This window comes from Neofelis nebulosa, chromosome 9 (assembly GCF_028018385.1).
Source record: "Neofelis nebulosa isolate mNeoNeb1 chromosome 9, mNeoNeb1.pri, whole genome shotgun sequence".
NCBI classification, from domain to species: domain Eukaryota; kingdom Metazoa; phylum Chordata; class Mammalia; order Carnivora; family Felidae; genus Neofelis; species Neofelis nebulosa.
The window spans coordinates 30480586-30507918 of record NC_080790.1 but is presented as its reverse complement, the minus strand read 5'-3'; the positions used below and the strand labels follow the sequence as shown (position 1 = coordinate 30507918).

Sequence of the window (27333 nt, the reverse complement as noted above, 5' to 3'; positions counted from 1 at the left end):
TGCCTTTTGTCAGAGGTGGGCGTGCAAACAGGCAGGTGGGGGGAGGAAGGGGTGAGAATGAAATGACTTGTTTCTCATGTGAATGGGAGGAGTCCTTTATTCCACCTCCTGAAAAACTCCTTTAAAAGCGATGGCTGCCGCCGGACAACCACAGAACAGGTTCATTAGCAGAAAGCCAGCATGGCCAACAAGTCGAAATTTATTGACTACATTGATGAAGCTCTGGAAAAATCAAAAGAAACTGCACTTTCTCGCTTGTTTTTCACCCACCAGGGGATTCCGTACCCCATCACCATGTGCACTTCAGAAACTTTCCAGGCCTTGGACACCTTTGAAGCCAGAAGCGATGACATAGTGCTTGCATCTTATCCAAAGTGTGGTAAATAACAAGTCATTTTCTACAAGGGCGCTTTTTCATAAGGAGTACGTTGGGCAGGGTGCAAGGCAAAGGTGGGAGGAAGGTGGTTCCTCTCCGCATGAAGCTGGCCAGAAGTCAGGGAGGAGGACGACCAAGATGGTTAAGGACATAGCTTGTGAAATCAATAACCAGAACTGCTAGATTTAGAAATCCTGGGGTCTGAGGGAAGGATGATGGATGCAGAAAGGGAGGCATGGTGGGGCTAGCAACCAGAAAGAGAAATGCAAGAAAGTCCATTTGCCATCGGCCACTGAGAGCAGGAAAGATTTTCATCTTGGTTTTTGACTGAGGAGCATGGCCATGTCTATAATGTATATGATGATTTCCATGTAATTATTTTTCAGGATCAAACATCATCAATCCTCCAGCTTCTCAAACCAGTGTTACAATGGTCATTCATCAATGGAGGATAAATTAAGAATCTGTGGGGCACCGGGGTGACATAGTCAGGCATCTGACTCTTGATTTCAGATCAGGTCATGATCTCATGGTTCGTGGGGTTGAGCCCTGCATGGGGCTCAGCGCTGTCAGCACAGAGCCTGCTTGGGATTCTTTCTCTCCCTTTCTCTCTGCCCCTCCCCCATGAGCTCTCTCTCTCTCTCTCTCTCTCTCTCTCTCTCTCTCTCTCCCTCCCTCCCTCCCTCCCCCTCTCTCTTTCCCTCTCAAAATAAATAAATACATTAAAAAAAAAACAGAATCAGGGGCGCCTGGGTGGCTCAGTCGGTTAAGCGTCCGACTTCGGCTCAGGTCATGATCTCACGGTCTGTGAGTTTGAGCCCTGCGTCGGGCTCTGTGCTGACAGCTCAGAGCCTGGAGCCTGTTTCAGATTCTGTGTCTCCCTCTCTCTGACCCTCCCCCATTCATGCTCTGTCTCTCTCTGTCTCAAAAATAAATAAACGATAAAAAAAACAGAATCTAAATCCCTATTTTACACAATCTGATTTTTTAAACTGTTATTTCATCTCTAAGTGTTTGCTAAAGTCATCTTTATTTGATATTTTTCTATTATTTGATGCTGAGTTTTTATAAATTCAAAATTATATATACTTTTTTAGAAAATATTCACTGGGGCACCTGGGTGGCTCAGTCAGTTAAGCGTCTGACTTTGACTCAGGTCATGATCATACAGTTCGTGGGTTTGAGCCCCGCATCGGGGCTCTGCACTGACAGCTCAGAACCTGGGGCCTGCTTCATATTCTGTGTCTCCCACTCTCTCTGCCCCCCTGCCCCCTGCTTAGGCTCTGTCTGTCTGTCTGTCTGTCTCTCTCCCAAAAATAAACATTAAAAATTTTTTTCAAAGGAAATATTTACTAATGTAAGGTACAATAATATGTGATATATAATAAACAATCATTTCTATAACATAACATTGTTCTATAAGGAACATATTGTAGATTTAAGAAGAATTGCCTCTTGTTAAAAGAGAAATCTGAAAAATAAGGTAACCTGAATTTATACTAATGTAAGTATGTTCTATTTTCCACAAAACTCTATTTCTTTCCATAGCCCAGTTTATTTCAAATGCAGAAGAACCAATTGTACACACCACAGAGTGGCTATAGATTTTAATTTTTTTTTCTTTTTTTTTTTTTTTTAATTTATTTTTGGGACAGAGAGAGACAGAGCATGAACGGGGGAGGGGCAGAGAGAGAGGGAGACACAGAATCGGAAACAGGCTCCAGGCTCCGAGCCATCAGCCCAGAGCCTGACGCGGGGCTCAAACTCACGGACCGCGAGATCGTGACCTGGCTGAAGTCGGACGCTTAACCGACTGCGCCACCCAGGCGCCCCTAGATTTTAATTTTTATGATGTATATGCACAAGTAACATGCCTTTGCTATACCAAGGTTCTTTTAATGAGCTTTGTTTCTCTGATTTTTCTTATAGGTTCAAATTGGATTCTACATATCATTAGTGAGTTAATATTTGCTGAATCTAACAAAAAGTATGAATATCCAGAATTTCCAATTCTTGAATGTGGGGACCCAGAAAAATATCAGGTTAGTACAAAACAGCCTTTAAACTTATAGTAAATTATCATAGAAAGACTTCTTCCATTTGGGGGATTTTTTTAGTTTTGGGTTCAGAAAGTACTAACACTAATAATCATTGCAACTTATTTTGTGCGTACCATATAAGCCCAGCATCTTTCAAGGATTGTCTCATTTCAGGGCAAAAAAACCTCATCACCGTTTCTCAAAAGATCAAACCGTCAGAGACTTGCCCAAGGTCAAGGGGCTTATAAATGTCAGGGCCAAGATTTGAACCCAAATTGTCCAATTTGGGCTTCTTAACCTCTGCACAATATAGACAGCCTACTTATTAAAGAGAACTAGGAGGGAAAGTAAGCCGAGAAACCTGAAGAAAAAAATTAAAATGAGGGGCACCTGGCTGGCTTAGTCAGTAAAGCATGCTACTCTTGATCTTGGGGTTGTATGATCAAGCCCCATGTTGGGTGTAGAGATTACTTAAAAAATAAGATCTCTTTAAAAAAATTAAAACCATAAAAACTTTCTCTCTGAAGACAGAAACTTGGTGGGATGGCAAGAGAAGGGTTCCTCTAAGGCCTGGCTCATTCTACTTTCAGTTTATGTCAGCATCCCCCAGTCTTTTCCTAATAAGACACTATCTTTGGTGTCCCTGTATCAGTGATGTCTCTGGTGTGTGGGGGGGATGGGAAAGGGTAGTAGCTGAGAGAGTAAGCCACTGATGTGCATAAAGGTTCTTTTTTTTTTTTTTTTAATTTTTATTTTTGAGAGAGACAGAGAGGGACAGAGTGCAAGCAGGGGAGGTGCAGAGTGAGAGAGGGAGACAGAATCCGAAGCAGGCTCCAGGCTCTGAGCTGTCAGCACAGAGCCTGACGCGGGGCTAGAACTCACGAGCTATGAGATCATGACCTGAGCTGAAGTCAGACGCTTAACCGACTGAGCCACCCAGGCACCCTAAGGTTCTTTCTTTTTTTTAATGTTTATTTATTTATTTTCAGGGAGAGAGAGAGAGAGAGAGAGCATGCATGAGCAAGGAAAGGCCAGAGAGAAATAGAGAACACCAAGCAGGCTCCATGCTATCACCACAGAGCCCGATGCAGGGCTTGATCTCACAAACTGTGAGATCATGACCTGACCCAAAATGAAGAGTTGGACACTTAACCTATTGAACCGCCCAGGCGCCCCCTTACCTGTTCTAATTCACTTTACCACACGTTATTGCTCCCACTACCAATGTAACCAGGTGAGGCTTGGGTGTGAGACAGAAAGTTCTGTTCCCAGGCAGGAAAGGCAAGGACAGGGAGGGAGGAAGGATCTGCCTCAAGACTTCAGTGCCTGGACAGGACAGATGGGAGGAGGGCCAGCCCCAGCCCCGCCAGAAACGCATTTGGTGGGGGGGCGGACTACAGTCTCAGCAAAACTTTCAGAGATGCTTACTGCCAGGACTCCCAACAAGCAGACAGAAGAACTCAGTTACTGAGAATTAAGTCACTGGATCGGGAGTGACGAAGGGGTTTCTGGAAAACGACAGAGACACATGGCATGATGACAAATACAAACTGAAAAGTTGGATCCTAGGGGGAAGGAAGCCCATTTCCATGGATTGGGTTAAAGTAACAGAAAAACACAGGCAGGTAAGGTATTCAGGGACTTGGGGCTGGGCTGGAGTGGGGAGCTAAGCGTGCATCCTGGATCTGGTGGGTTGCAACGTCAGGAGGAAGCAGAGGCCTAGCAGCCACAGCAGGGCCCAGAGGTGGGAGGTCAGGACCAGCTCAGGATGTGGGGACAGGAGTTTTAAGAAACTTTCCTAGGTAGAGATGAACGGGCTAATGAAAAGCCCCATTGATTTCTCCTTTCCAGGCTACTGCATAACCTTTTTTCTAAAGAGGGTGTGTATCATCACTTTTAAAATTTATGCTAACATTTCTCTAGCTTTCCAACTTTTTTTAAAAAGTAATTTTTATTTAAAATTTCTTCATTTTTGAGAGACAGAATGAGACACAGCATAAGCGGGGGAGGGGCAGAGAGAGAGAGAGGGAGACACAGAATCTGAAGCAGGCTCCAGGTTCTGAGCTGTCAGCACAGAGCCCGATGCAGGGCTTGAATTCGATGCAGGCACGAATTCGAACTCGTGAGATCATGACCTGAGCCGAAGTCAGACACTTAACCAGCTGAGCCACCCAGGTGCCCCTCCAACTTTTTTTAAAGTAAACTCAACATCCGAATTGGGACTCAGATTCACAATCTGGAGATGAAGAGTTGCATGCTCTGACTGAGCCAGCCAGGCTCCCCTCCAACTCCCCTTTTATTTATAATTTTTAAAATTTATTTATTTACTTTGAGAGAGAGAAGGAGAGTGCATGAGCAGGGGAGGGGAAGAGAGAGAGGGAGACGGAGAATCCCAAGCAGGCTCTGTGCCTCAGCACAGAGCCCAATGAGGGGCTCAGACCCACAAACTGTGAGATCTTGACCTGAGCCAAAACCAAGAGTCGGATGCTCAACAGACTGAGCTACCCAGGTGCCCCATGTGAGCTCTTGATCTCCGGGTTGTGGGTTTGAGCCCCACATTGGGCATAGAGATTACTTACAAAAATAAATAAAATTAAATACATGTATTTTCTTAAAATATGTCTATATCCAGTCTTTACATTGCTTATAGTTTGGCCCCATCACACATTTTCGTTGACACATCAGTTTTGTTACAGTTATTTCCCGTTTTCTCCCTGGATATTTCTTTAATCCTATTAGGAACTTTACCATTTCTCATATGTCTTTTTGTGATTTTTGGCCATACAGTGCAGTGGAAACTACATTCTATAACTTAATCTGAAAATTACCATCTGTGCGATTTTGCACAAAGCCCTTAAAACCTCAAAGTCATTTGTTAATCTCTAAAATGGGGGTTATAATATCCACCTGAGTGGATTGCTGTGAATGAATGTAAAAGTGATGTTCAAAACTAAAAATTAGGGAAATTTGATGTAAATCAAGTATTACGACTATTCTATTCTCTTCTTTTTTAATGTTTATTTATTTTTGAGAGAGAGAGAGTGCAAGCAAGGGAGAGGCAGAGAGAGAAGGACACAGAGGATCCAAAGCAGGCTCTAGCCTCTGAGCTGTCAGCCCAGAGCCAGATGCAGGGCTCAAACTCACAAACTGTGAGATCATGATCTGAGCTTAACCGACTGAGCCACCCAGATGCCCCTCAAGTATTATGACTATTAATTGCCACTGGAACCCATATCATTGACTTAAATTGGTTTTTTATTTTTAAAATCTCAGGTGTTTTTTTTTCCTTTTTTTTTTTTTTTTTTGGCTCTTGCTTGAGTTGAGATGTCCACTAAGTTTCTTTTTTTTTTCAAAAATTTTTATGTTTATTTTATTTTTGAGAGAGAGAGAGAGCGCGCACAGGGGAGGGGTAGAGAGAGAGGGGGAGACACAGAATCTGAAGCAGGCTCCAGGCTCTAAGCTGTCAGCACAGAACCCAAGGCGGGGCTGCAACTCATGGACTGCAAGATCATGACATGAGCTGGTGTCTGATGTCCACTAAGTTTCTACAGAAACATTGGCTATAAACGTCTAAATATCATTTTACCACTTGAAATAATGTGCCCCAGCTGCGAGTGACCTCTACAAGTGTGGAAATGAAACTCGAGGCTTTAGCCCATATAACGTACTAAAACCCTTAACGCTGGCAGATTAAACAGGTAACTTCATTTTTAAAATTATCAGTAGAAGCAGACACACACACACACACACACACACACACACACACACAAAGAATCAATCACTGAGTCCTTACATTGACAAGAATTTCTCTAGTAAAATATTTCTCAGATATTCAAGTGACTGTGCACTTCCAGGTTCTGTTAGGATATTTGATTGCATGGAATCTTATTGGCAAAAAAAAGTCTAGATATTAAAAGTGGGTTTGGGAGACCTATGGAAAAACTTGAATATTTCTGGTAAAGACCTTGACTATAGAAGAGAGCCAAATGAAGACAGAATAGATCACAAATTATGAGCTGCAAAGAGTCAATTCTAAAAAGAATTTAGTGTGATTGTAGAAGAGGTAAAATTTTCAAAAAAAAGACCCCTCCTAAATGGTAAGCCAAACCCTATAAGGCGGTCCAGAAGGATGATTTAAATTATTTATGACTTTCTCCATTCCTCATCCCCACAAATTAAGAAAACAGAAATAAATTTTAAAAACTGGAGGGGGAAATAGAAAAGGCACAGTAGTGATACTTGGAACTACCATTCAGATACTACACTTAAGAGCGACTCACCATAAGACATACACGCTTTTACTTTTTACTTTACTTTTTAAGAGAATGAAACCGTTTCCATCCCCAAGGATTCTGGCAACTCATCTCCATTATGACAAATTACCTGGGTCCATCTTCAAGAATAAAGCCAAGGTGAGTGTCCCTCCCTACTCGTATTTCAGTTTGAAGTTTTTAATGTCTAGATATTGCCTTTCTGAGCTATGTGATGAAGTCTGCATCTTATCATAGAATTTTGAGAAATGAAACGTGTGATTTAGCATTTCTTCTGTTCTTTCTTCAAATATATTTGCTATTGTGCTCAAAGTGAATGCATTTTCAGCTAGGATATAAAACATATACCTAGAATTGAACATATTTTAAAATCTGTTTTATAGTGAATAGATTCCAGAATCCCACTAAGATATTTAGAGAGTTTAACAAAAGAATGCGATAGGAAAATGAGAAGTTGTGTTTTTTTGTTCTTTCTGGTGAGCATTATTTATGTGAGGTCTGAAGCAATTTTATTTCTGAATTTCACGTATAATAGCAAACTTCATGTCCTGCAAACATAACTATAGGTGCTTTGGCTCCTCTTATCATTGTTTGATCTTCGCTGACCAAACTCTGAACATTATTTTCATTGTCCTTAATATTACTTTTTCTTTAATATTATTTTGCAATTTTTACTTTGTGGTTTACCCTTCCAGATCATGCCCTTATGACTATTCTAATGAGCTTGCCCTTTTTTCCTTTTTGGTATCTTCTTTTTTTTTTTTTTAACGTTTATTTATTTATTTTGAGAAAGAGAGAGAGTGTGTGCACTGCTCACGCATGAACACATGCTAGCTGGGGGAGGGGCAGAGAGAGAGAGAGAGAGAGAGAGAGAGAGAGAATCTCAAGCCGGCTCTGCACTGTCAGTGCAGAACCTGACTTGGGGCTCGATCCCACAAACCATGAGATTGTGACCTAAGCCGAACTCAAGAGTCAGACACTTAACCGACTAAGCCACCCAGGCACCTTGCTTTTTTCATATCTTCTACACATGCCTTCTTAATGTCTAAGTTCATTAGCAAAAGTTCTCTGCTACAACATCAGTCTGCTTTTTCTTCTTTTCTCTTCCCTCTCCCCAGACTTCCCCATCTGCCACCCCTGCTTCTTCAATTTCTTCAATGTTAACAAAATTATATCGTATACAAGATTACACAATAATATTGTTCACCCCTTCACTTTTCCAAAGTTCAAAATATAGACCTGAATAAATTAACTTAATTTTATCTTTCTAGATATTGGTGATATTTCGAAACCCTAAAGATACAGCAGTATCTTTTTTCCATTTCCACAACAATGTCCCTGATATTCCAAGCTATGGCTCCTGGGATGAATTCTTCAGACAGTTCATGAAAGGCCAAGGTATGGCTGTTGGTGAAGGAATTCTTACTTTGACAGATGACCACAAAAGTACAAAAAATCAAATGTATTTTAAGGTAAAGAAAGAAGACTAGGGAGGATCCAGGAACCAAAAAGTTGCTTTTATTTAAAATTTTTTTTAACGTTTATTTATTTTTGAGACAGAGAGAGACAGAGCATGAACGGGGGAGGGTCAGAGAGAGGGAGACACAGAATCTGAAACAGGCTCCGGCTCTGAGCTGTCAGCACAGAGCCTGACGCGGGGCTCAAGCTCACGGACCGCGAGATCGTGACCGGAGCCGAAGTCGTTCGCTCAACCGACTGAGCCACCCAGGCGCCCGCCAAAAAGTTGCTTTTAATGAAACTTTAATGAAGTTTTATAGCACTACTAGTTCTGCACATCAAACAATAATACATTACTGTTTTTAAAAATAATTTGGGCAATTTACATGTTGCCTATAAGTATGAGGTGGCCATAGAACAGACATAGGACCAAGAGGCCTATACGGAGTCATGTAGAAAAGCATCTCTGGTTAATTTCCCCTACGTCTCTATATAACACAATGATAAAAAAAAAAAAAAAGAGAGAGAGAGATAAAACCATGACATTGAGCAAACACATCTAAGATATTTGTTTGCCAGAAAGGAAAAGGCTTTGTTAGACCATGTTGATGTTTTACCTCTGGTTATTGATAACTGCAATTTTGTAGGTGCCTACTGAGGCTTCGGGCTGGCTCAGTCAGTAGAGCACGCAACCCTTGATCTTGGGGTTGTGAGTTCGAGCCCCACATTGGGTGTAGAGATTACTTAAAAAAAAACTCTTGTAAGTGCCTACTGATGCTCCAATGTACTAAAGGAGGTGTTGTATGTGCATGATTTCATTTAAGACTATAACAAACTATGAATAAAGTATTTCCAGCCCCTTGCACAGATGAGAAAACCAGTCCAAAAAGTTAAAACACTTGCCAGTGGTCCCACTGCTTGTAAGTCCCAGTGACTCTGCTTCCATGGGTATAATGGCCAGAGATTAAAGATGCCTCCTTTAGTTGGTGACTCTTTTCAGTCTTGGCAGTGTCATAGAAGGCAGAGTTAATGCCACATGATCCTTGAGAAGTTGTTGACAGGTCACTCTAAGAGAACCACTTTTATTTTATTTTATTGGCTAACAAACAGCGTGTACAGTCTGCTCTTGGTTCTGGGGGTAGATTCCCATGGTTCATCGCTTACATACAACACCCAGTGCTCATCCTAACATGTTTTTTTAAAGTTTTATTTATTTATTTATTTATTTATTTATTTATTTATTTGCTCACGGACTTATTTATTATTTTGAGAGAGACAGAGCAGCGCAAGTGTGGGAGGGGCAGAGAGAGAGGGAGAATCCCAAGCAGGCTCTGCACTGTCAATGCAGAGACTGATGTGGGACTTAAACACATGAAACTGTGAGATCATGACCTGAGCTGAAATCGAGAGTGGGATGTTTAACCGACTGAGCCACCCAGGTGCCCAAAGAGGACCACTTCTAAAGGTGACCAGCACAGCAACACCACGCCCCACATGCATGGCCACTGGGTACAGTATTGGCTCCTAAGCACAGATTAAGTATTGGGATGGGGCGGGGGGGGGGGGAAGTGTACAGAAGGTGCTTATGAAGCACCACGATCAAAGTTTTGTTTGTCTGGAAACCACTCACTAAGTGGTACAAAGTTTCTGCTTTGCACGCTTTGTTACGTTCAAGTTATAAAGGAAGCTCAATGTACTGGAAAACATGCAGGATTTGCAAGGAGAGGACTGGATTGGCTTCATCACTTATTATTATATATTAGTAATTAATATTAGATAGAATAGTTACCACTTACTGAGCAATTACTACATGGCAGGCACTATATACTATCTCTCACGTACATTTTAACATTTCATTTTTTTTTTTAAGTTTATTTATTTTGAGAGACAGAGAGCAGAGGAGGGGCAGAGAGAGACGGAGAGAGAGAATCCCAGGCAGGCTCTGTGCTGTCAGCGTGGAGCCCGATGAGGGACTCGAATACACGAACCATGAAATCATGACCTGAACCGAAACCAAGAGTTGGACGCTTAACCGGACTAAGCCACCCAGATGCTCCCCAAAATTTCCATTTCTCTTAAGAACCCCATGGGGACAAATACTATACTTGTCCCCTTTTGTAAAGATGGAAATAGAGGCATAAAAAGCTCACACAGCCACTAAGTAGCAGAGCTTGAATTTAAATTCAGGTTCAAATCACTCACACTGGGGTGATGTTGAGCAAGACATTTGATTTTTTTTAATTTTTTTTAACGTTTATTTATTTTTGAGACAGAGAGAGACAGAGCATGAACGGGGGAGGGTCAGAGAGAGAGGGAGACACAGAATCTGAAGCAGGCTCCAGGCTCTGAGCTGTCAGCACAGAGCCCGACGCGGGGCTCGAACTCACGGACCGTGAGATCATGACCTGAGCCGAAGTCGGACGCTTAACCGACCAAGCCACCCAGGCGCCCCTCTTTTTGCTTTTCTTAATGTGGTTATTGGAATATTTAAAATTACAGATGTGGTGGGGGGATGCCGGGGTGGTTCAGTCAGTTAAGCCTCTGACTCCGGCTCAGGTCATGATCTTTCGGTTCATGAGTTCGAGCCGCAAACCAGGCTCTGTGCTCTCAGCACAGATCCTGCTTTGGATCCTGTCTCCCTTTATCTCTGTCCCTCCCTTGCTTCTGCTTTCTCTCTCTCTCAAAAATAAATAAATAAGCATTTTTTAAAATTTACAGATGTGGCTTTCATTAAATTTCTATTGGACAATGCTGATTGAGAAAACATCTGTCTCATCATTTCTTTTCTTTCTGGTACTATCTGTCGTTTTTCGTGTACCTTTCACTATTTCTGAATCATTTTATTCACGTAAATATTCATGAATGTCTGGTAGTTTTTATCAAACCACGTTTGCAACTTGCTTAGTTATTATTTATGAAAATAATAAAATGAATAGAAATCTGACACAGGAATGGCCGTATGCCAGTTCTTCTGGAGCAGGGATTTATAATGACATACAAACATCTTGTCTGAGCATATACACACACACATATATAGTTTATATTTTAAAGCATAAATTAACCATCTATAATTTTAACCTCAATTATTTGAAATTCCCTAAGAATTTTTTCCTTATATTTTTAGTTTCCTGGGGAAGCTATTTTGATTTTGCCATTAACTGGAACAAACATCTTGATGATGAAAATGTTAAGTTCATATTATATGAAGACCTGAAAAAGGTAAGATTTTGATTATTGACATTCTATAGCAAGATTTATTATAAAATATCACATAGAGAACCTACTTTTAATGTCTGGTTGTGTGAACAAATATTGTATTCAATTAAAAAAATAAATATTCCAGATTTGTGGTACAATGCTAGGGGGAAAAAAAAAAACAGTGCATAGGGGCTTAGGTTGTTTATTTAACAGAAATAAAATAATGCTTAGCAACTTATTACTAACAGTGGCTGCTTTATTTTCCTTCTGTGATAGATAGTCCAACTTAAGAATGGCAGAAATAATAAGTAGGTTTCAACTGAGATGGAAATGAACATGCATTTGGCTATGAATTGATTTTTCCATATAATGTTATTTTTTAAATTGGTATTCATGAACATTTATTTTTTTAATATATGAAATTTATTGTCAAATTGGTTTCCATACAACACCCAGTGCTCATCCCAAAAGATGCCCTCAATACCTGTCACCTACCCTCCCCTCCCTCCCACCCCCCATCAACCCTCAGTTTGCTCGCAGTTTTTTTTTTTTTTTTTTTTCAACGTTTATTTATTTTTGGGACAGAGAGAGACAGAGCATGAACGGGGGAGGGACAGAGAGAGAGGGAGACACAGAATCGGAAACAGGCTCCAGGCTCCGAGCCATCAGCCCAGAGCCCGACGCGGGGCTCGAACTCACGGACCGCGAGATCGTGACCTGGCTGAAGTCGGACGCTTAACCGACTGCGCCACCCAGGCGCCCCAGCTCGCAGTTTTTAAGAGTCTCTTATGCTTTGGCTGTCTCCCACTCTAACCTCTTTTTTTTTCTTCCCCTCCCCCATTCATGAACATTTAGTGCTGCCCAGCATTGTTCTAGGCCCTTGTGATACATCAGTGAACAGACAAGACAAAATTCACTGCCCTGGAGAAGCTTACCTTCTAGCTGGAAGAGGCAGGGAGAGAGAAAAACAATAAATATAACATTTTAAAAATGTTTATAATATGTGAGAAAAAAGAAATGGTATAATTGATTAAGGAAAACTGGAAATGTCTGGGGTAGGGAATTGGGATGTTGGACAAATCCCCATATAAGATAGCTGGTAGAAACCTCATGGAATGGATGTGATTTGAGCAAAGATTTAAAGAAGATGAGAGAGTAAGCAGAGTAGGTAACTGGAATAAGAATTTTCCAGGCATACAGAACCAACTGGAGCAAACGCCCTGAGGTAGGAGTGTTCCTGGTATGGTTAAGTGATATGAAGGAGGCGGATGTGGCTGGGTCAGTAGGGGTGAACCAGGGGAGATTAACCAATGAGAACAGAGGCAAGCGAGTGGGGTAGAGAGGAGTGAGGGGAATAATGTGGCCAGCCATTGAAATTACTTTGGCCTTCACTCTGAGTGAAATAGAAAACCATTATGGGATTCGAGCAGAAAAGTGATAGGAGTTGTGTTTTTAACAGGTTCATTCTGGTTGGTGTATGAAAACGTACTAGAGAGAAGCAAAGATTGTGTAGAGAAACCCATGAGGAGAGTAGTATAGTAGTCCAGGCAAAGGAAGATTGTGGCTTAGACCAGAAGTGGCAATGGAAGTAATAAGTAGTTAAATTCTGAATATTTGTTGAAGAAGAGCTATTAGGATTTGCTGCTGGATTGGATGGGAGAAAGAGCAGTGAGAGAAAAATGAAGTCAAATAAGACTCCAATATCATTGGCCTGACCAACTGAGAGGACCAACTGAGTCGTCCCTTGAGTACGAGATGCCAGCAGGTGAAGTGAGATTGTGGGAAAGATCAGGGGTTTGGCTTTGCACATGCTTAGTCTGAGATGTTTATTAGTCATCCAAATGGAGAGGTCAAGTTGACTATAAACGTGTTGAATGGAGAGAGTGCTGGGCTGTATATATAAATTTGGCACATAGATGGCATTTAAAGCTATGAGATTACATACTTACATGTACGTAAGTATATACATAGGGAAGAGAAGGAGACCAAGAACTGAGCCCTAGAGTCCCCCATATAGACTGTTTGGGAAACAGGAGGAACCAGCAAAGGAGATGGAGGAGGGGCTAATGAGGCAGGAGGGAAGCCAGAGTCCTGGACTCCAGTAGAGAAAGTATGTTAAAAAGGGAGCATGCAAAATGCTTTCTAGAGGAATTGGGTTATTAACACCAGTCTCCTCTGACATTCTTATCAAAGGGAAGTATGAATGAATCCATCCCTTCTGTTTCTCGAGTGCATTTATGTAACATGAGAGAACATACTAATTTAGTCTTTTATCCTTCTAGTCTACAATGATGTTTCTGAAACTTGTGTTCCATGGAATGCCATGTTGCCCAGATGTTAATAATTCTTGCTTGGAGGTTGCCTATTCAAACTGATTTGGGGACTGTGGGTCTTTTGGGACATTCACATTGCAAGCTGACATACTCAAGAGTGAGAGATCCTGTAGGAAAAACAAAACAAACTTCTCTTTATGTAACCAAAAGGATTCCAAACTTATTTGACCTCACCCTTCACTCTCCTTTTCTTTTCTTTTTTTTCTTTTTTCACAAAACATCTATAGCCACCTTGAAGTAAATTAGTGTTTTGTAGAATACAGTTTAAGAAACTGTTCTAGAAGATTATGAATCTTCATTGGTAGGGATACTGGTTACAAGGGTATTTAGACAAGATTAATTGCAAGATTCCTTCTAGTTTTCAGGATTCTAAAAATTAGACTTTCTGGATAGAATTAAACATTAGCTATAAATAGGATTCAGAAGAAAAGAGAATTGGAATGGGCATGTACAAATACATTGATTTCCTCAGCTCATTTAGACTGGTGCTTTTTTTTTTTTTATTATTTCTTTTAATGTTTATTTTTGAGAGAGAGACAGCAAGAGCCAGGGAGAAGCAGAGAGACAGAGGGGTAGATACAGATTCTGAAACAAGCTCCAGGCTCTGAGCTGTCAGCACACAGCCCGATGCAAGGCTTGCTCACAAACTGGGAGATCATAACCTGAGCCAAAGTCGGATGCTTAATCGACTGAGCCACCCAGGTGCCCCTAGACTGGTGCTTTTTAATAAAATGAGTATCATCTTAGATAAGACCTACTACTTAATGCTTGCTATCATTATTTGTATCCTGAGGAGTTTAGTAAGAGTCACCCATTGAAACTACAAAGTAAAAACAATACAGAATATTTTGTAGGGCTATCTCAAATATTGATACAGAAGTATCAAAGAAAGTCTAAAGAGAGAGATGAAAAGGTGAGTTGGAGAGGTAGGCTTAGTAAATCCATTCTGGCTAAGAAACCTGTCTTTGCTCGGGCACAATTCCCATAGAAAGAAGTTTATCCTTGAAAATGTTGTTTTCAGAACCTGACCGCTGGAATAAAACAAATTGCTGAGTTCTTTGGATTCTCTTTAACCGGGGAGCAGATCCAAACCATCTCAGCCCAGAGTACCTTCCAAGCAATGCGAGCAAAGTCCCAGGAAACACACGGTGCCGTTGGGCCCTTCCTGTTCCGCAAAGGTAAAGTCGCATTTGTTTCTGGGACATCCATTGGTTTGCATGTAACAGGCAATCCAAATACTTTATTTTTATAATTTTTTTAATGTATATTTATTTTTGAGAGACAAGAGAGACGGACAGAGCACCAGCAGGGGAGGGGCAGAGAGAGAGAGGGAGACCCCAAATCCAAAGCAGGCTCCAGGCTCTGAGCTGTCAGCACTAAGCCAGATGTGGGGCTTGAACCCACGAACCATGAGATCATGACCTAAGCGGAAGGCAGACACTTAACCAACTGAGCCACACAGGTGCCCCAATCCAAATACTTTTATCTTCAGTTAAGACAGGATTTTCTTGTTTCTCCCTCAATAAGTTTGGACACAGTGAGTTCAAAGTAGACTGAGTTCCACTGAGTAGTATACTTCTACTGTGTACTAATTCCACAGAAGTAGACTGAGTGAGTTCCACAATATCTAAAGTATCTTTTAGAGTACTAAGTTCCTTGTACCTTTCTGCTTGCCAGTATGTGATGGCAGGACAACAGCCAGAGCTCCACCATTACATTAAAACTAAAGGATTCTATATTTTTAAAATAAACAGGGAATAGCAAGATACAGAATCGCATGTTAGCTGAGTGAGGCCCCTTTAAAGAACTTTGTGTGAAGCCTCATCAGTGACTTCTTTATACCTCATTGGCCACCTCTTACTGCCCTGTTGGTTGAGAACTGTGATTTTTTTAAAGGCAATCTAACTTCTTATGACAGTTTATGATAATATAGGTTAGGTATTACCAGTTTTTTAAAATTATATATATATATATATATATATATATATATATATATATATATATATATATATATATAAAGTATAACATGATTTAGAGGCAGCACTATGTGTTAGACCTTTTCCTAGGCATAAATTTTACAGCAAAAAAATTCATGAATTCCTTAATTTTATAAATGTGGGCACCAAAGTTCAGGGAAATTAATTTGTCCATTGCCACAAAGCTAATGATCGATGGAGTCAGGATTTGAACGTAGGTTTACTTGAGTCTACTCCACTTTACTTTATCAAATGAAGACCCATCTAAAATACCCACTGTGAATGGAACATTGAATGTAAATCTAGCTTGGGCTTGATTCCTGACTTTACCCCTGATTTTTAGGCCTTGTTTGATTAGCTTTAAAGGAGGGGGAAGAAAATAGAACTTCTCTTTATATTGCTTTTTAAAAATTTTTTTTATGTTTATTTTTGAGAGAGAGAGAGAGAGAGAGAGAGAGAGAGAGCAGGGGAGGGGCAGAGAAAGAGGGAGACACAGAATCCCAAGCAGGCCCCAGGCTCTGAGCTGCCAGCATGGAGCCCGACACAGGGCTCAAACTCACAAACCTGCAAGATCATGACCTGAACCAAAGTCGGACGCTCAACCAACTGAAACACCCAGGCGTTAATCACGCACTATTCAGAACAGAAAAATTCTAAAATAAAGCGGTAACTTAAGTATTTTACAATATTCTTTGCAAAAATCCAGAAGGCACAGGTAAATGTGCAAGAGCATTAAAAATTATTCACATTTCTCCCACCAGAGGCAAATTTAACTTTTTGGCATATTTCTTCCAGCCTCATTCTGTGATGTTTTTTATAGTGGATGACATTTGTAAACAGCTTTGTGTTTTATGTTATTCCCTTCATACATCCAAGCACTTCCTTGTCATTTTCCCTCTTTATAAACATACATTTCAATGGCTATGCAACAAGGAACTTGCAACTTCAACCCAAATCACCAAAAGATTCTAAAGAAAGAAGCAACTTCCTTTGTTTTTAAAAGGAATAAGAAAAACATATCCTAATCTTAGGCAAAGTAGTAACTTTTTACAAAATTATCAGCATCTGAGGTCTTAACCAAAACCTGTTGTAAAATGATAACTTCTCAAGGGGTAAGGTATTTAAAAGACTTTACAGAGGGGGAAAAAAGAATGACTCTCAGATAGTGGCATTTTAGGTCTCAAGTGTTGAGACAGGGGTGGGGCTAGGAGATGACCGAGGCCAACATCCCTTCGGTGATATAAAGAAAGCACATCACCTACTATGCCACAGATGGGGAGGCCCCAATGGATACCATTAACTTTACAGGAGCAACTACATTCATTTTTAAGACTGCTTAATTTTCTTCATGTCTCCATTTCACATTTCAAAGTGAAATGCTGCACTGAAAAAATGGTAAAATCAAGAAGAAATAGGGGGATGGGTAAAATGGGTGAAGGGAAGTAGGAGGTACAGGCTTCCAGTTAAGTAAGGAACAAGTCATGGGACTAAAAGGCACAGCACAGGTAACGGTATTATAAATGGCATTGTATGGTGACAGATGGCAGCTATACTTGTGAGCACAGCATAGTGTGTCTAGTTGTCGAACCACTATGTGATACCCCTGAAACGAATGTAACACTGTGTGCCAACCATACTCAAATAAAAATAAAAATAAAATGTAATAAATAGCTAAAAAAAAAAAATGAGGAAACTATCTTCTAACAGGTGTCCGGGTCTGTTATTTTTGTGTGTATTGTAGGTGAAGTTGGTGATTGGAAAAATTTGTTCAGTGAAACTCAGAACCAGGAAATGGATGAAAAATTCAAACAGTGCTTGGCAGGCACTTCCCTAGGAGCAAAGTTGAAGTATGAATCCTACTGCCACCCTTGAAGTAGGAATCCTACTGCCATCCGATTGCCAATTCAGCAGGCATGGGTATTTTCTTTTCCTGAATGATTATTAAATAATGAAATAAGAAGTTGATCAAATAATCAACTAATGATAATTAAACAATGTTTAGATATATATAATATGAATTTAATAATAATGATAACATTGGGGCATCTGGGTGGCTCAGTCGGTTGGGCATCTGACTTCGGTTCAGGTCATGATCTCGCTCGCGGTCTGTGAGTTCTAGCCCCGCGTCGGGCTCTGTGCTGACAGCTCAGAGCCTGGAGCCTGCTTCGGATTCTGTGTCCTCTTCTCACTCTCTCTGCCCGTCCCCTGCTCATGCTCTGTCTCTCTCTGTCTCAAAAATAAATAAAACATTAATAATGATGATAACATTGAAGTTTTTGAGTGCAGAGTTGTTTGTTCACTTTTTTTTTAACTTTATTTTTTTTAATGTTTATTTTTGAGGGAGAGAGAGACAGAGCATGAGTGGGCAAGGGGCAGAGAGAGAGAGGGAGACACAGAATCTGAAGCAGACTCCAGCCTCCGCACTGTCAGCACAGAGCCTGATGCGGGGCTCGAACCCACAGACCACAAGACCATGACCAGAGCTGAAGTCAGATGTCCAACCGACTGAGCCACCTAGGTGCCCCTTTAAACTTTTTTTAATGTTTATTATTTATTTTTGAGAGAGAGAGAAAGCACGAGCGGGGGCTGGGGGAGAGAGAGAGTGAGACACAGAATCCGAAGCAGGCTCCAGGCTCTGAGCTGTCAGCACAGAACCCGATGCGGGGCTCAAACCCACAAACTGTGAGATCATGACCTGAGCCGAAGTCGGATGCTTAACCGACTGAGCCACCCAGGCGCCCATTTGCTTTTTGAGGAAAGACCATTTAGCTGTCTAAAGGGGATACTCTTGCTAATGTGGCATGCTGGGGTTGTAACTTCTTTCATGCTCTGGGTTCACATAAGAGCATAAGCAGATACTATCAGAGACACACGTAAATTGGTGTCTGAATGGTGTGTAGATGAGACAGGCCTCCCAGTGATGCACAATTTTTTGTCCTCCCAGAATAATTCCTCTGTCCCTCACTACAGACCAAAGCACTTGTGGTTATCTCAGACTTACTGTTGGGGGGAATTTAATTCCAACTCTGCACTGAATTAAGATGAATAAATCCTATCCTCATATAATTCAAGGAAAATGCATTCACTGCTCATCTACTCTGTGTATGTCCCTGCAGTGAGCCCCGTGGAGGCCCCACTCTCAAGGGGCATTATATGTCTATTTAACACAACCTTTAATTCAAAGCTAAATATTAGAGATTGTGTCATTCTGGCATAAAGGCTTTTCGACCACAGAACCCTAGGTAGTAAGGTGGAACTTAGGAGAGAAGGTGAAGAAAGTTTTGGACGAACCCTCTCAACAGTCCCTAATCTTTACACCATAGCTAGTCACAGTGAAGAATAGAAGGGTTCATAGAAAAGTTAAATAAAATTGCTTTGAGAGGGGTGCCTAGATGGCTCAGTCAGTTAAGCATTTGACTTCGGCTCAGGTCATGATCTCATGGTCTGTGAGTTTGAGTCCTGCATCAGGCTCTGTGCCGACAGCTCGGAGCGTGGAGCCTGCTTCGGATTCTGTGTCTCCCTCTCTCTCTCTGCACCTCCCCCACTTGCACTCTGTCTCTCTCTCTCCCTCTCTCAAAAATAAATAAATATTAAAAAAAAAAATTAAAAAAAAAATATTAAATTTTTTTTTTTTTAAAATCTGCATTGAGAAAGACTGCAGGACTACTATTTCTGGTAGTATGGTGGATTACATAACCTGAAAACCTTTCCCTCAGAACACCAAGAAAGTCTGGATAAAAATTCTTAAAAATTCTTTTAGTTGAATTTCTCAGCCCCCAGTAGAGTAAGTGGACTCATCAGGGCCCAAAACCACAGATGGAACAGAGAAGGAGACCAAGTAATAATCAGAGATGACATTAAGCCACCATTTACTGAGAGACTTGTCAGCAACAGAGGCTTGGGTTTTAATGCCCAGACCCCCATGACTGGTGCAGGAGTAGACAAATAGAGCAAAACAGAGCTGTTGAACTGACCCATAGAGGACAGGGCTGCCATTGCATATCTAGGAAGAAATTACACTCTTCCATATTTGCTACTAAGACAATTGGTTATGATACAGAAGAAGTAAAATCAGATTCTCACATTCTATCACTCACAAAAATGAATTTCTTGCAAATTAAACAACCATATGTTTAAAAAAGATGTTAAAGCTTTAGTTTTTTGGAAGCAAATACAAGATAATATTTTTATAACTAGAGTGAGATTTCTTAAAGAAGGAACAGAAAGCACAAAGAGGACACAATTTATGTTTTTGGCTACATTAAAATCTAAACATCTTTGTGGGGTGTCTGTCTGGCTCAGTCCTGACTCTTGATCTCAGAGTTGTCAATTCTAGCCCCAGGTTGGATGTAGTTTAAAAAGTAAAAAAAAAAAAAAAATCTTAAAAAGTAAAACTGTGTCATTAAGAAAGTGAAACCCAAAAATGTAAAATGGCAGGGCAGAGACTTGAAGAAGTTACTAAATAAAAGGCTACTATTTAGAGTATATAAAGAACAACCGAGAGGTGCTTGGGTGGCTCAGTCAGTTAAGCGTCCAACTACGGCTCAGGTCACAATCTCATGGTTCGTGAGTTTGAGCCCCGCCTCAGGCTTTCTGCTGTCAGCACAAAGCCCGCTTTGGATCCTCTGTCCCCCTCTCTCTCTGACCCTCCTCCACTCATTCTCTCTCTTTCTCACCAAATAAATAAATAAACTTAAAAAAAAAAAACTTAAAGGGTACCTGGGTGGCTCAGTTGGTTGAGCGTTGAACTTTGGCTCAGGTCATGGTCTCACAGTTCGTGGGTTTGAGCCCCACATCGGATTCCGTGTCTCCCTCTCACTCTGCCCCTCCCTGCTCACTCTCTCTCAAAAATAAATAAACATTAAAAAATTTTTTTAAAAACTTAAAAAAATAAAGATCAACTGAATGGCTGCTTCCTTTCTTACACTCTATCTTTTTGAAACTAGTTTCTATATAAACACTTAAGGACATAGTGCCATCAACGTGTATCCAGTACAATGCTGCACATAGTAGGCACTCAGTAAATATTTATTGAATAAATTAATGAACGAAGGGACTTTTTTTTTCAAAAACCAAGAAGTGTTACTTAGAATATAAATCAGTCAGGATCCTTTTGATGTAATAAACAGAAAATCAAACACATACTGGCTTATAGTAGAAAGAAGAGGAGGGGAGAAGTCTTACAACTGACTGGCCTAGGATGGGCCTGGTTCAGATTAGTCTTGATACAGAGCTCAAAAAAGGGCCCGATTCTCAACCTTCACTTCTCAACTCTACCCCCTCAGTGTAGCCTCCATTTTGGGGGAGATTTCTCTTTGGGAAGTACTGGAAACAGAAACCACTATAAGTATGTCAAGCATAAGGATTCAGTGGGAAATGAATGCATATATGTCGGAAAGGTTGGCAGAATGAAAACCAGGAGACTTCCACTGCACCTGCCATCCAGAGCTCAGGACCTTGTCACTGACACTGCTTCTACCACGGCTGCCGCCACGGATGCACCATACCCTTGGAGAACTGACAAGGGCACCTGGAGTCATGAGCACAGAAGTTTGCTCATCAGCTCATTCTATCACATGAGGATGGCCTTCTCCTTCCTTCCATCTTCCAAATCTTGCACCACGGCTCATCAGTCATTGGCAGAACTCCAGAATTTTAATTCCATAAAAATCTGGACAATGTGATTTTAACTTTCCATACTTTATAATCCAGGAGACAGGGAGACATAGAAAGGAGTGAGATTGGAAGCTAAATAAAAATGAACAATATCGTGCAGTCCACTGCTTGCACTAATAATCTTTCAAGCAGACAACAGAACTATGTTCCCACCTAATGCACCCATTCCCTTCTTCAAATGAAAACATGCTTATCCGAGCCCCTAGTCTTTATACCCATGGCTATGTGATATTCCTCCCTCTTCTCTTTTAGTCACAAATTCTACCGTAAGACACTCTAACCAGAAGACTATCTTATAAAATTAACCACTACCAGCAAATCTCATAGAAAGGGAAAGGGAAAAGCAATGAAAAGAAGTTTACTAATACAAAAACAAAGCAAGGAAGAAAAATGCAACAGGTCATGAAACTGTAGTTGGTGTTTATTACTTCCTTATTCCTTATTCCTTATTCTCTTTGCCCTCAGAAATTTTCCCAGCCAGTAGGGTGACATAAACCTTCAATCCTGAAGGATCTGAGCCCTAAACAGTCCTGTCTTGTTGAACAGCTGTAGATTTCTACTAACATGTATCATTGAACAGGGAGTTACTAGAAGGAACTCAAGAGGAACTCCTGAGTTAAAGACATGCTTGTCTCTAACTCCATTGTGTGGCTACATTACTATTTTCCCATAAATCAGCCCAGCTGGTTTGGTAACTTCCTTATTTCCTTGATGGCCTGATGGCATCATGAACCTGAAATGTCCAGATGCAGTTTCAAATTCCTATTCAAGGAACTATGTGTCTCCTACTGGAAACACAGCCCAATGTCATAGGAACAGGAAGCACTATTTTGCAAGGGCATGACTAGGTTTCATTGTGGAACACAACCCTCTCACTTCTACTGTTTCCTGAGTTCAGGTGTACTGGCCATGAAAGAAACAGCAATCTGGTTTAGAACATCCACTGCCCATGAAGGACAGTACACTCAGCTGAGTATACACTCAGTATACTCCTGCTTGGGGCTGCACTTGAGCCTTCAATACTCCACCCTACTGCCCTGTACAGCCAGCTGCTTTGGGGTGACGAGGTTCATAATAAAACTACTGAATTCTAAAGCAGTCAGTATCCTGCCTCATTTTTCTGTAAAACGGGTTTCTTAGCAAGACAGGCCGTGATGGTGAGCAAGTATACAGAAAATCCAACAATGATGATGCTGGCAGAAGCACTGCAGGAAGGAAATGCAAATCCGTACCTGAAATAAATACTCACTCCCCACAGGGCAAATCCCTGTGCACTCCAGATGGAAGGGCTCCTGTGTAACCTGTCTGCCACCAAGTGGCCGCTTGGTCTACCTTGGGGTATGGTACTCGACACTGGGCCTCAGAGTTGGTCCCTGATGGGAGACTGCTGGGTGCTCAGCAGCCAGATGAGCCTTGATGAGAATTTCGCGTCGACGAACTCACACATTCCATACCCTGCTACCGCTGTCGTCTCCTTATTCATCGTGAACAAGCACTGGGTGTGCTGGGGAAAAGCTGACTGACCTCTACAGAAGTCTTCCTGGCCACCTGCTCCTCAAAAGCCTCCTCAGAAGTAGTAGATGCCTTTGATGAACACTCACTATATGCTCATAGTGTCCAAGGGGTTCACCCACACCATTTTCCTCAGACCGCTTATGACCAACCCTCTGATCTTCTTCCTTCCAAATCTCTGCATCTCCAGCTAGCCTGCAAGACACTGGGTGTGTTCAAGAGAGCAAGACACTGGCTTGCTCTCTTTCCAAGTGACAATGAAATGTACTGCTCAAAGTTCTGCCTGCTGGATTTCCTTTCTCCCAATACCCTTTAGGGCCACCTTCCAGAGGGGCTGTTTTAATACATCAATCCACTTCTGATTAACGCCAGTATACTGTGCTTCATTTGATTTTTTCTTTCTCAGTCATCTGGTCACAGGGAACTCTCCATGAGCTCAGTGCTGTGGGTTGACAGAGCAGGGGTGAGTGCCATGGGGGTCTTAGATACCTGCCATAATCCCCACTGAAATTAGGGAGCTTTTCCAATGGCAGCACCTCCCACTGACATTCTCTAAACCTACAGTGGTCAGGCATTACAGAGTTTTTCAAGGATACATCAAGGATACATCACTCCAATGGATCCTCACTCCAATATTTTCCTCAATGCCTGAGGAAGAAGGGTCCTTTGGATCTTCTTGGGGAGCATGGCTAGGGAGTGAATGAATGCCATCATTCTACTCCAATATTCCTGACTCCCTGAGTATTTTTGATTTATCTGTATTAGTTGGCATCACAATTTCATTTAATGGGGGCCACCCCTGAGCCCAGGTTGCAGTAACATTTCTAATGAGCCATTTCCAGCTGCTGGAGCCAGCACACTGAGTGCATAATCTGAATTACACTCATTTCTAAATGCCACCTTTCGAATCATTTCCATGCATATTTCCTGGGTTTCTGCTGATAAAAATTAGTGGAAGTTTGCAAATCTTTTGTTCCATAAACTATCTCCTCTGGATCAGATCTTGTCCGTATCCTCCTGGGGCATGCTAGCATCTGATTCTAGTTCTAGGAGTGAAAGTATAAGGTAGGGATGGGGCATTTGGAGAATCAGCACCTCCCTGCAAGGTGATTACTTTATAATCTTCAAACCAGGCTGTACCACTCTTACCAAACATGGGCAGAGGACTGTTGAAGGCTCAGCAGTATTTGGGAAGGCAGTAGTACTTGGATTCACTCAAATCCCCCCAAATTCCCAGGGCCTCATTCTTTCCCAATCAATGCCCTCAATGTTCATAAAAGAGACCTGGAGAGGCTGCAAATTAAATTTGTGTTGCAAAATTCTGTTACCTGCAGCTGTAGACTCTGCACCTAATTTCTGCAACATCAGCCCTGAGTCTACATGAAATAAGAGGTCCTTCTGGGCATTTATTAAAGCTTGTGTCCTCTGACCATGCTTGAGATTGTCATTTCCTGCCTTTAAACTCTCTTGGGCAGTTCAGGGCCTTCAGAAAACCTGTCACTGCTACTGCTGTTGCTGCTGTCACAGACACCACGCACCCACAAACCTGGTAAATAGTCTCATGCAAATCCCTCCTATTTCTGGAGCTTTCCGTCATCTGGAAATCCCACAGAAAGATGGCTCTGTCTCCTATCTAGCTTTCAAACTTTCCACCAGTACTTCATATTTGCATAATTTAAATCCTCTGCCTAGGACCTGGGCTCTAAAGAAAATATAGCGTTTAACCACCGAAAATTTAGCCATTCAGTTTAGCCACTGAAACTCCGGAGGGATGGAGAAGAGGAGTGGGCAATGACTCCTAGAGCCAATGCCCAGTACCAATAGTATATCGGAGGTCCATCTTGGGACCACCTCACTCCCTCACTCTAGCTCAGATGTTGAGGGTACAGTCTTGTAATTCTAATTCTAGCTCTCCGGCTTACTTAACTTCTGTGTTACTGAACTTCTCTGTGCCTCAGACCTCAGTTTTCTTATCTGTTGAATGGGTACAGTAATGGGTACCTACTTTGCCGTATCATAAGTCCTCAGGACTCCTCAATCGCTGTGTCAGTTTCTTATAAATCGAGGACTACCCGTAGGGGCTTCGGGAGCAAAACTCCACGAGGTCCCACAGGGAGCAGGTAGCTCTCCTAATGGCTGGACCTGCGGCCGGTGTTTAGAACAGCGCTGGCAAGAACCTGTTGAATGAATAGACAAATGGGTGGAAACTGACCGAAGGAAAGCTAGGCCTTCAGGTCTCTTCATCCCCAGCCTCGTGAAAGTGAGGAGGCATAAGGGAACAGGGACGGAGTACTTCGGTGTTTACAGGCCTGACCCTGAGTTGACTGCTGACTTTGCCACTTATCAGCAGCAGGACTCTGGACGAGTTAATTTACTCAGTTTCTTCGATCCTGAAATGGGGCGAATAATACCCACCCCGGCACGCCACGCGCGCTTGGACACCTCTCTGTCCTCCCTCCCTCCCGGCGGACCCTTCCGGCCGCAAACACACCTGGAAGCCGGAGGGCTTGGAGCGGGGGGTGCAGCAGGAGGGTCCCCGCGCGCCCCGCGGGCAGCGGGCGGCACGTGGGCGGCAGCGCGCGCGGCGCGGACTCGGAAGGAGACTCGAGTTTCCCGCGATCCCGAGTCGGTGCGGGAGGGGCCGCGCGCGGTCATAGAAGGCGGAGCCGGTGGGGAAAAGGAAAGCGAGAGCGAGCCGCCCGGACCCGGCAGGCGGGCAGCGGTAGCGGCAGCGGCAGCGGCATTGGCGGTGCACGGTGAGCAGCGGGGCTCCGGGCGCGCGGCGAGCGCGCGGGGCGGTGCTGGGCGCGGCGAGGGGCGCGGCCCCGGCCCGGGAAGTGGCGGCGGAGGTAGAGGCCGCCGACCCCGGCCTGGCAGCGCGGAAGCGCTGTCCGAGGCCCGCAGCTGGAGAGGGGATCCCTTAGCGCTCTGGCGACTGAGAGCTGTTTTTTTTCCGCGAAGAATTTCGGTCAGAGCAAGTAACGAATTTCCCAGGCAGGGGTGGCGGGGTGGTGGGGTGGGGGTGCGGGGGCGGGGGGATCTAGTGGAAAACAGATACGTGGGGAATGTGACAGACAGATCGGAAATACGGAGGCCTGGACTTCTCATAGATTGGCTAAATAGGCCCTGGCTAAAAATCTCTTGCCTAGACAGTTCTAATTGTTTCTCAATTGCTTGGCCTTAGCCCTCCCCCACCCTCTCCCCCCCCCCCCCCGCCCCGTCCCCTCCTCTCCTCTTCCCCCGCCCCCATCCCTTCCTCCTTTCCCTGCCCCAACTTCGTACCACCCTTTCCCCCTTGTCTTTTTTCAACACTGCCGCTGCCCCAGGGGTCCTTTTAATCAGAACAGGACACTCCTTTGCTCGGATCATCCCAATGGCTTACCATCTCATCAGAAATCCGTAAATGGCACAGACAAGGCTCCTTGCTCTCTCCACTCAGGCCATGCAGGCCCCATTGCTGTTCTTGGGATACAGCCAAGCATATGCTTGCCTCTGGGCCTTTGCACTGCCTGTTTACCCTTCCTGGAAAGCTCTTCCCCCCCCCCCCCCATACCTTCTTGGGCCGTTCTTTTACCTTACCCTGAACTTCTTCTTTTTTAGTGTATTTGTTTTTGAGAGAGAGAGAACGAGAACAAGTTGGGGAGGGCCAGAGAGCGAGGGAGAGAGAGAGAATCCCAAGCAGGCTCCCCACTATCAGCATAGAGCCTGATGCGGGGCTCCAACCCAGCCACAGTGAGATCATGACCTATGTATGAGATTATGACCTGAGCCGAAGTTGGACCCCCACCCCGCTGATCCACCCAGACTCCCCTGTTTTACCCTGTGCTTCCTGCAATGTCACTTATATCAGAGTAACTTTCCCTGAATACTGTCTATTATTAACAAACAAAACACCTCCCTTCCCTGGCAGTCCCCCCTTACTCTGGTTCAGTTTTCAACATGGTAGTTTTCAGCCTGTGACTTTTTTTTTTTTTAATTTTTTTTAATGTTTATTTATTTATTTATTTTATTTTATTTTTTTAAATTTTTTTTCCAACGTTTTTTTATTTGTGGGACAGAGAGAGACAGAGCATGAACGGGGGAGGGGCAGAGAGAGAGGGAGACACAGAATCGGAAACAGGCTCCAAGCCATCAGCCCGGAGCCTGACGCGGGGCTCGAACTCACGGACCACGAGATCGTGACCTGGCTGAAGTCGGACGCTTAACCGACCGCGCCACCCAGGCGCCCCAATGTTTATTTATTTTTGAGACAGCATGAACGGGGGAGGGTCAGAGAGAGACGGAGACACAGAATCTGAAACAGGCTCCAGGCTCTGAGCTGTCAGCACAGAGCCCGATGCGGGGCTCGAACTCATGGACTGCGAGATCATGACCTGAGCCGAAGTTGGTTGCCCAACTGACTGAGCCACCCAGGTGCCCCAAGCCTGTGACATTTTTTATGGATTTGTCTGAGTTCCTCCGTTAGTAAGTTCACAAGACTATTGTTCACTGGTA

General features: G+C 42.8%; 3 protein-coding genes across 8 annotated transcripts in view; 2 read left to right on the top strand and 1 right to left on the bottom strand.

Annotated features, from left to right (window-relative positions):
• Positions 1 to 25454, bottom strand: part of CEBPZOS (CEBPZ opposite strand) — a 50654-nt gene extending 25200 nt beyond the window's left edge. For 2 of the 3 annotated variants that reach the window (XM_058683053.1, XM_058683054.1), the window contains exons 1-2: positions 25255 to 25454; positions 24845 to 25016 (exon numbers count right to left, since the gene is read on the bottom strand). The gene's annotated coding sequence lies outside the window, so the exon portion shown is untranslated. Of the gene's footprint in view, positions 1 to 3843; positions 3924 to 24844; positions 25017 to 25254 lie in introns of those variants that run through there. The other variant, XM_058683051.1, reaches the window with a different exon arrangement.
• On the top strand, positions 181 to 17693 carry SULT6B1 (sulfotransferase family 6B member 1). The gene is made up of 7 exons (XM_058683058.1): positions 181 to 379; positions 2306 to 2418; positions 6738 to 6827; positions 7958 to 8084; positions 11269 to 11363; positions 14697 to 14853; positions 17393 to 17693. The coding sequence occupies exons 1-7, from the start codon at positions 181 to 183 to the stop codon at positions 17521 to 17523; spliced, it is 912 nt and encodes a 303-aa protein (XP_058539041.1). The 3' UTR covers positions 17524 to 17693.
• A 24-nt stretch (positions 25455 to 25478) lies between the features above and the next one.
• Positions 25479 to 27333, top strand: part of EIF2AK2 (eukaryotic translation initiation factor 2 alpha kinase 2) — a 40823-nt gene continuing 38968 nt past the window's right edge. For 3 of the 4 annotated variants that reach the window (XM_058683037.1, XM_058683040.1, XM_058683039.1), the window contains exon 1: positions 25479 to 25595. The gene's annotated coding sequence lies outside the window, so the exon portion shown is untranslated. The remainder of the gene's footprint in view (positions 25596 to 27333) is intronic. The other variant, XM_058683038.1, reaches the window with a different exon arrangement.

What these genes read in the sequence shown, in the direction of transcription:
- SULT6B1 (XM_058683058.1), top strand. Translation starts at nt 181, where the DNA reads ATGGCCAACAAGTCGAAATTTATTGACTACATTGATGAAGCTCTGGAA. An exon ending in TATATGAAGACCTGAAAAAG is followed by an intron (nt 11,364 to 14,696) that starts GTAAGATTTTGA and finishes TGTTGTTTTCAG; the next exon opens with AACCTGACCGCTGGAATAAA. An exon ending in GCCCTTCCTGTTCCGCAAAG is followed by an intron (nt 14,854 to 17,392) that starts GTAAAGTCGCAT and finishes TGTGTATTGTAG; the next exon opens with GTGAAGTTGGTGATTGGAAA.